Source organism: Ischnura elegans, chromosome 4 (genome assembly GCF_921293095.1).
Source record: "Ischnura elegans chromosome 4, ioIscEleg1.1, whole genome shotgun sequence".
Taxonomy (NCBI): domain Eukaryota; kingdom Metazoa; phylum Arthropoda; class Insecta; order Odonata; family Coenagrionidae; genus Ischnura; species Ischnura elegans.
This window is the reverse complement of record NC_060249.1, coordinates 136900862-136910125: the sequence shown is the minus strand read 5'-3', so window position 1 is coordinate 136910125 and position 9264 is coordinate 136900862. Positions and strand designations below refer to the sequence as shown.

Here is a 9264-nt window from a genome sequence, read left to right as displayed (position 1 = left end):
AAAATTAAGGCTAATGATGGAAGGATGCTAACTGAGCGAGAAGAGGTACAGAGTAGATGGAAGGAATACGTGGAGGACCTGTATGACGGAATAAACAGACCAGAGAGACTGACTCTAGAGGAGGATAATCTTGGGCCGGAGATATTAGATTCGGAAATAGAGAGAGCACTTCGTGATATGAAGGCTAGGAAAGCAGTAGGCGTGGACAATATCCCGTGTGAGCTTCTGAAGAATCTAGGGAGGGAAGGCAAGAAAAGGTTTTCGAACTAGTGCGCAGGATCTATGAGGAGGGATATTGGCCGGAAGATTTCGTGAAGACTGTTTTAATTCCGCTTCCGAAAAAGAAGAAAGCTGTGGAATGCGGAGATTATAGGACTATCAGCTTAATATCGCATGCGGCGAAAGTGGTGCTGAGGATATTGAACAGACGAATGGAGGCGAGGGCAAACGAATATTTGGGCGAAGATCAGTTTGGTTTCAGAAAAGGGAAGTCAACTTGTAATGCAATAGCAATAATGAGGTCCCTCGTCGAGAGGAACGTAGAATATGACCAGGACGTATATGCGTGTTTCGTGGTTTTTGAGAAAGCGTTTGATAGGGTGAACTGGGTAAAGTTGATGGATATTCTGAAGAGAATAGGTGTAGATTGGAGGGATAGACGACTGATTCGTAATCTGTATATGGCCCAGACTGCACAGGTGAGGGTAGCGGACGGAGAATCTGGGTGGGCAAGCATTGGCCGAGGTGTGAGGCAAGGCTGTCCTCTATCGCCGCTGCTCTTTAACGTGTACGCTGAGGAGATGGTAAGGGAAGCGTGGGATGAGTTAGAAGCTGGAATAAAAGTGGGAGGAATGATGTTCAAATCAGTGAGATTCGCGGATGATCAGGCGCTGATTAGCCAGTCAGCGAGGGGGCTTCAGGCTCTAGTGGATGCGTTATACGAGCGCTGCGTGGAGTATGGGATGAGGATTAATCACAAGAAAACTAAGGTTATGCGGTTTTGTAAAGCATCACGAGCGAGGAATGTGAGACTCAAGATAAAGGTGGGTGATGAAAAACTTGAGCAGGTTGAACAATTCAAGTATTTAGGCAGTAAGTTAGAGGAAAACGGATACAGTAGTAAGGACATCAGGAAGAGAATTGCATTAGCGAAGGAGGCGTTCATGAACAGGAAGGAGCTTCTAAGAGGATCGTTATGTAAGAGTTTAAAGAAAAGGTTAGTGAAGAGTTTGATCTGGAGTGTAGCTCTCTACGGTGCGGAAACGTGGACACTGAGGAAGGAAGACGAGAGAAGATTGGAGGCATTCGAGATGTGGGTATGGAGAAGAATGGAGAGGGTGAAATGGACGGAGAGGAAAAGGAATGACGAAGTGCTGGATATGGTTGGCGAGGAGAGACAGCTTTTAGAAGAGATACGGAGGAGACAGAAGATATGGATGGAGTTAGTGCTTAGCGGTGAGGGGATGTTGAAAATGGTGTTAGAGGGTAGAATGTTAGGGAAACGAGGGAGGGGAAGGAAAAGAATATGGTTTCTAGATAGATTGAAAGAGAGTAGGCCTTACTGTGAGTTAAAGAAGGCAGTGCTGGAAGGAAAGGGAGGCTCCCATATCACTTCTTGCGTACTCCATGGAAACCTACCTTAATCGGTAGAATACTATAATAATAATACCATAAGAAAGTACCATCATGTACTCAGTTACTGACGAAAAGCTACAAATTCAATAATCATGAGGCCATGCACGGCATTTTTCGTTCTACGCTCGATAAGAATCTTGACTAGCCTTTATCTCCCGTGTCTTTCCCCTCCACTCCCCAGTCCACCTTATTCTCTCGCCTCCCAAGACAGAGCGCCCGAAGGCTGGGAGGTGGGGGAAAACCTCTCTCCCCAGGTATCAAGTATCGTCTGCGCCCACTGAACGTCAGCCTTTCACCAGCCTTCGCAAACATTATTAGCTTTGTATTTTGTTTCTCAAGCCAAGGGGGCCGTGTGCAACAGTCGGCGGAATCACTGGAACACTTTTTCAGAGGCGGGTCGCTTTTAGTTTTTCGGTGAGAGCTATCGAGGAACAGTGTTCGTGCCCGTGATCTCCAGCGTGTGGGAAGGACGGTAATATGGAGGAATGTAAGAAGCATTACAGAAAAACAAGATATCGTAGAGGATACGTGAAAAAGAAAAGAGTCTACAATGTGCAGAATCTTACTCGGAGGAAAACATCGAAGCAAGGTACGTATCCAGTGTTATGTGTTCTTCTGATATGTACATTGCGTACGATGAAATGTCAAATCTCAACACGGATTCTAAGCGCGCTGTTTAAACGATTTAATCGGCGAGGCACATATATTTTATATTTTTAAATTTGTTACAGAAGAGCTTGAAAAGGAGTTTCAAGCATCGAAAGCAGACTCAACGGGCAAAAAAAATACCGAAAAAGAAAGGTAAGGTGAATAAATTTTCTACTTTCTCGTGCCTTGTTTGTGCCATCGTCACAAATGTATATTTCATCTTCGTAACTCATATTTTCCAGCATTTTGTTAAAAACTCACTATATTTAATAATTCACTCTAGGGATGCATATGCTGAGCCCGGATGCAATCATTTGCAGGAGAAATTCAATCAAGATGTGGCGGAAACCCCTTCGAATGATGAAGCCACAGGCGAGAAGGACGAAACTCAAAGTCCTGCAAGGTAGATGGCATTTATATTTTGCAAAGCATTTTCTTACTTATTTAAGCGAAGTTTTAGTTCTTTGTTCTCTCTCTTTCTATACTGAAAACTTGGTTGTTCATTCCACGTGATCATTACATTGCTTTTGAATGCAATTTTTCCACTGGATTCCAACTTCCGCTTCTTGATTTTGTAAAGGATTGCTCGGACTTGGTCGAACATCTTGTTTGCAACACATTTGAAATATATTACTTAGACGTTTCCATTTCTATTATTTTCCATTAAACTCATAATATTTAATTATTCACTCCAGGGATGCAAATGCTGAGCCCGGATGCAGCCATTGGCCGGAGAAATCCACAAAAAATGAGGCGGAAACCCCTTCAAATGATGAAGTCACGGGCGAGAAGGACGAAACCCGAAGTCCTGCAAGGTAGATGGCAACTTTTATTTTGCAAAGCATTTTCTTGCCGATTGAAGCGAAGTTCTCTCTCTCTTTCTATGCTGCAAACTCGGCAGTGCATTCCATCCGGTTTTGGCATTGATTTTTAATTCCATTTTTGCACCGGATTTCCTTTAAACTTCCGTTCCTCCATTGTTTCTGCAAATCATTAATTTTCTTGATTAGTCCATAAACCTTGGATGAAAATAAATGAGCTGTTACCTTCGTAAACTATTGGCATCAACTGATAACTCTAAATACCCATGCTCTCGTCTTTTCAGAACCACTTTTTTATCGCCCAATGCCGACAAGTCTTGTTACCAGCCCAAAGGAAGAAGAATTTTCGACATCGAGTATCTATTTCAATCTCTAAAAGAAATGGGAAATCATAAACCATTTGGTTGCACCGTGTCAGACATGGAGATCCTGGACGAAAGACGAAATGGATATTTTAGCTCATTTCGTTTTAAATGCAAAATATGTGGGATAGAAAAGACTCTATCCAATGAAAATCCAAACAGAGAGAAACTGCCGATCAATCAAGCCATGGTAAGTGGTAATCCATAGCATTGATTTAAATATGGGGGGGGGGTGAAGAATAGAAAGGGCAGGGTGAAAGAAAGGCCGCATGTCCTAGAACATGGAACTTGAATATAGAACATTTAACCCTATTATAGAATATATTCTTGAAATTGTTAATATCTTTACCTAAATTTTAGGTCACCAGCACGATATGTATTGGGCAAGGCTACTCTCAAATGGCAGAAATGAGTGCCGTGCTTGATATGCCATGTATGTCCAACTCAACGTACCAAAAGACTCAACAAATAATTTCATCCGCAGTCCATGATGTTGCATGGGACTTGATGAAAAAGGCCTCGGAGCAAGAGGCAGAGCTTGCTATTCAGGCTGGAGAGATTGATAAAAATGGTGTCCCGCTAATTACAGTAGTAGCAGATGGTTCATGGGGGAGAAGATCCTACAAGACCAACTATAATTCCTTGTCTGGCGTGGTTAGTAAAACGCTATACCATCATTTAATTATTTTCATGTATATTCATTTAAAACACGCAGACTTTTACTCATATGCATTGTTAAACTGTTTAGAGTATCGGGAACTTTATTAGAAAATATATAATTGACAAAGTATATATTAGTGCAAAATTATGGTTGGACGAGAGGAAGAGTTTTTATGATGCCCCAAGTGACTAGTTTAAGCTTTAAAATGCAGTGGCATATCACGGTAGAGTGAAAATATATATATTTTTTAACTTTTCCAGGCATGCATTGTTGGTTACAGGACAAAGAAAGTATTATTCATTGGTGTAAGGAACAAATATTGTTCTATATGTGCCAAGGCAGCCTCCAGTGGCAGGAGCAACCAGCCAAAAGAGCACCTTTGTTTCAAAAACTGGGCATCGTCATCTACGGCAATGGAGTCAGATATTATAGTGGAGGGATTTAAAAAAAGCATCGAGATGCATAATTTGAAGTACCACCGACTCATAGGTAATAATAATCCCTATTTCAATTTGACAAATAACGAGTTATGCCTTATAAGCGGCGTTATTGCATTTTTAATCAAGCATTGAATCCACGAGCTCTACCTATATGCTTCGTATCCATTTCGCTTCGCTTACTTTTTATTTCCCAAAGATTCCTATGCCCATTTTATTAATGATCATGGTTTTTCATTCCTTTATTTTCGTTTTCCTTCCCGAATTTGTACTTATGTTTTTATAAATTACTAGCTCTTCTTCCTTATCCCTAAATTAATTGGTATTTTCCTTTCAGGCGATGGAGACAGCAGCATTACGAAGAAGTTAGCAATCAATCTTCCTTATGGAATTGATTTCCCCGTTCAGAAAATTGAATGTGTAAATCATTTGCTGAGAAACTACTGCAATAGGATTCGTGTTATTATAAAAAAGACCAAAAATGAATTTGGGCGTATACCACCATTACTACGGAAGAGAGTAGGCGATAGGTTAATGCGCCTAAGGACCGCTGTAACTTCAGCTATTTTTTTTCGTTCCAATGAAAAATCACCAGAATCAGTAAAAAACTTGGAAAAAGATTTAAAAAATGGCCCATGCCATGTTTTTGGCGACCATTCCGGATGCGCAGAATACTTCTGCAAGGGTGCAAAGGAAGGGGAAATGAACTTAGTTCCCGAGCTGAAGGAAAAAAGAATTTGGGATGAATTAATGGCAGCAAATACCCTCCTCGTCCGCCATTCTCCTAGCCTTATTATGAACGTAACAAATAATTATGCAGAAACTTACAACGCCTATGTGGCAAAGTACATAGGAGGAAAAAGGGTCAATTTCGCCCTAAGAGGAGCATATCAGTTACGGTGTGAGGTTGCGGCTACGGCTTGCAACGTTGGGCCTAATATTCATTCCGTGATACACAAGAAAATTACGGATAAGAGTCCGGGTTATTTTACAAAAAGATTTGCCGTAAGTCGAAGCAGAGGATCGGAAATTAGGTGTAAGCGGCGATTGGAAATGCCACCTAACAGGAGTAAAAATTCAGAGTTGCAGGTCCAGATGAACATTACGGCCTAGTGGACAAAAGTTCTCCAATTGAAGATGACGAGAATTTAGAGGTAGACCAGGAGAAGAGTTTCTTAAGTCGTTGAGCCTAAACAACGCCGCAAGAAAGACATTAGAGGAAAGTACCCGCGAGCAGCGACGATGCGATATTTGGGTTGCGGAACGGTTGAAGAGGCTAACTGCCTCAAATTTCGGACGTGTGTGTAAATTACGCCCCAAAACGCCTCGCGCAAATACAGTGAAAAGTTTGCTTTACCCAGCCTTTAAAGGAAACAAAGTGACCGAGTACGGGGAGGTAAGCGAAGCAAAGGCTGTGGCTGACTTCGCACGCAAGAATGGTGAAAGAGTTAATCCATCAGGCCTCATTGTAGACGAGAAACTTCCTTTCCTCGCCGCATCACCTGATGGAATATTGCAGAATGGAGAAGGAATATTAGAGGTGAAATGCCCTTATTCTTGTAGAAATATGTCCCCGAGAGAAGCTATCGAGAAGAAAATAATCCAATATTGTGAATTGATTGAAGGAGAGCTCTCACTAAAAAGAAATAGCTGCTATTATTATCAAGTGCAAGGTCAGTTGCACATAGTAAAAAAAAATATTGCATTTTCCTGATCTGGAGCCCTCACGGAATGCTTTTTGAGAAAATTAATAAAGATGATGCTTTCTGGACTCACAATATGGAAGAAAAATTGAAAGATTTCTACATGGACCACCTACTTAGAGAAATAATACATCCTAGGTATCCTAAAAGATTAATGATTAAGTAATGTAATGATGTACGAGCAGATTTTTATGATTTCCGCTAAATAAAAGGCGACACCATGTACTAAAATTTTCTCGTGTTTAATTACATTGCAGCTATGTATCCACATTAACAACCCCAATAGAATTTCATGTGCATTGATGTAACTCAATCCAGTGATTTCCCCATTTCAGTATGCTATTAGCAATAAAAGATTGATTTTACGGAGTTAGCGTAATTTTTTTCAATGCATCTTCATAGTACTAAACAAAAAATGGCTCGGGGACCTATATTCAATTGGCTGTAAATGAGAAAAGGAGAAAATGTTTCTAAGTGAGCTATTCCCGTTACTACAGCACATTAGTCTTCAAGTGCTGTAAAAACGCAGCCAAATACATATCGTCTTCAATCACTTTAGAGTTTCAACTTTAGGAATGATTCAATACGTAAAGTTACGGCGAAAGCGACGGTCTTCTTATTAAAACGCCTTACTTCTTTAAATATGGTCAAAAATACGTCGTGTTTGGACTCATTCTTTTTTAGATTTTGTGCATTTATTTGATCTTCTACATTTATTGAGGTGCAACAATAACTGCGATAAGTTATTGTTTATCGCCCTAATGCCCACTAGGTGACTCATATTAGCAGCCTGACTTTTGATAAGGGGGGACATCGAAGCGAGCAGTCACTGAATGTCTTCTACTGGGGAGTGGTGGGAGGAAATTTGATGCTCCAAAAGAAATCTAATCCTATTGCTCTCATGTTACCTCATATTTTTTTCTCGTGGCGGGAGGGCCTTCTCACTGCTCCCATCCTCCAAATTCATCCTTCCCCTCCAGCTCCAAAACCCCCTTCCACTTTCGACAGAGGCGACACAAGCGGTGGCTCCTTGCGTTATAAAAACCGTTAAAAACGTAATTTCAAATCGCGGTCAACCCCCTTAGAGGAGAAAGAAAACCTTTGAAAAGATGACTGCATCGTTAGGATGAGAGTTAAGGCCAGGTAAAGAAGAGAGAAGAAGGAGATCGTGTCGTCAGGTCAATATCATATTGACTTTTGGATCTGAGTAGTGCTAAGCAAGAAAAATTCCTTTCAAAAAAGTCTACATTGCGGAAAACCAAAACAGAGGGGAGAATTAGGTACTGCAAAGGAAACAGCTTTATATTTTGGGACTGCCATTACTTGAATGAATCGTTTTAAGCTAGTCAATATTAGTCTTTGGTGTTAGGATTTAAAAAAATTAAGTTTTATGGTTACAGAAACTGAATCGTGATAACCAAAGAGCACAGCATTCATATAATGCAACACAATAACCGTGAGCAGTACGGGTTATCACTCCATAGCTCCCTAAGAAATGGTCCAAATTAGTCACTGCCTGAGTAAAGGTCGGTGTTGAAGGCAGGTGTTTCTATTTTAATAGGTTCCCTTCCCTTCAAAGAATTGCTTCAACGTTAAGGTTTCTGCAATGAAGGACTCCACATTGTCCTCTAGTGGACCATATTTTCTTATTTATATTTATATTTTGATTCATAAATGAGATGTTCCCATCATAAAATGTCCACTCCCATTTCCCGCCTTGCCATTACTTTCAATTTAGCGTCTGAAGGGGTTCATCTACTTCATTCGCTCTTACCACCTCTCTAGATTCTTCAGAGCGTTTCGATTGGGACACGAACCGTTCGCTGAAAAGAGAGCACTTGTTTCTACGGTTTAGTTGTGCGATTGAGGTATCCTGAATATGGCTTCGTTTTTCATTCGTATTCCATAACTATTCTATTCCATTCCAAATAATTCCCTATTGTTTTATTTATATTTTATCCCTTTTGGGTTTTATATTTTATTCATTTTGGGAAAAGGTTATTACCTGTGTAACAAATACTTTGGAGTATTACTAGAAAATCATTTTAAGTGAATTCAAGTTATTAACCGTTAGACCCATATGCAAAGGAGAGGCAGACGTCGGCCTTGTCAGAAAGTGGCGCTTATTTATATAGTTTTGCATGGGTGGGAAAATGGAATAAGGGATGAGATAAAGGCAAATGTTTGGGAGAAGACTGGTGAGGGTCGCAGCGAGTATATGAGAGGATAGAGAACTCGGATGCTTTTCGTTAAAGAAGAGGTGGGGTGGAGGGTGGATGAGCTAGGATCTTGTGGGATGAATCTTTGGGATCGGGTTCTCTCACCAAACGAGGATTTCGGAGGCTGGACTTAGACTTGAGGATTAAGGAAAATCAGCAATTGGGGACGGAAAGATCAGCGTCAGTGAAGTGGGATGGAGCAAATACGACTCCTGTTAGGATTGCTTGGCTGATTAGAGCGTTAGACATTCAAAATGGAGAATTGTCAACATAAGTTCAACAGATGGTGAATTGAGTTATGTGGTGGAAGTTCGACATATTTGAATAAAAGTGCTACCTAAAATCTTTAATTAAAAAATGTCAATACGTTGGCTACTTTTTACAGTTTAGTCATCCATTTGCTGCACTTTCATTAGAACTTGAAGCATTGAAGTGAAGTGAATTATCTTTCCACCTATCATCGTTTTGAAATTTTGATATTATTAACTATGAGGCCCTCATTTTTATTAATTAACTTCTTAAGAATGGGTATCTTGCCTAATGCGGGTACCGGAGCTGGTTTTGAGAATACTTCGTATCTTTCAAAGGGAGGAAATTAGGCTCGAGAAAACTTTTTAACATGCATAGTCTCCTTGATCTCTGTCTTAATACGTGTCATATAGGTCTTTGAAAAGTCTATTTGGATGTGCATATTATATTACGTTAATCTGATTAAAATTTTGCTAAAACTTTCAATTAGTTTCCATCTGCTATATTTGGTAAACATTTTCATTTTATC

The 9264-nt window shown here is 40.3% G+C and overlaps 1 protein-coding gene across 1 annotated transcript; it reads left to right on the top strand.

The window, feature by feature from the left end:
* Nucleotides 1–1606: 1606 nt before the first annotated feature.
* LOC124158095 lies at nt 1607–6499 on the top strand. The gene is made up of 8 exons (XM_046533274.1): nt 1607–2224; nt 2367–2436; nt 2567–2686; nt 2979–3098; nt 3389–3656; nt 3827–4120; nt 4388–4616; nt 4902–6499. The coding sequence occupies exons 1-8, from the start codon at nt 2113–2115 to the stop codon at nt 5675–5677; spliced, it is 1989 nt and encodes a 662-aa protein (XP_046389230.1). The 5' UTR covers nt 1607–2112; the 3' UTR covers nt 5678–6499.
* The last annotated feature ends 2765 nt before the right edge of the window (nt 6500–9264 follow it).

Bases quoted from the DNA above. Each gene is read 5' to 3' on its own strand.
- LOC124158095 (XM_046533274.1), top strand. From the start codon at position 2,113: ATGGAGGAATGTAAGAAGCATTACAGAAAAACAAGATATCGTAGAGGA. The intron at 2,687-2,978 runs GTAGATGGCATT...TATTCACTCCAG, and splicing joins GAAACTCAAAGTCCTGCAAG to GGATGCAAATGCTGAGCCCG. The intron at 3,099-3,388 runs GTAGATGGCAAC...TCGTCTTTTCAG, and splicing joins GAAACCCGAAGTCCTGCAAG to AACCACTTTTTTATCGCCCA.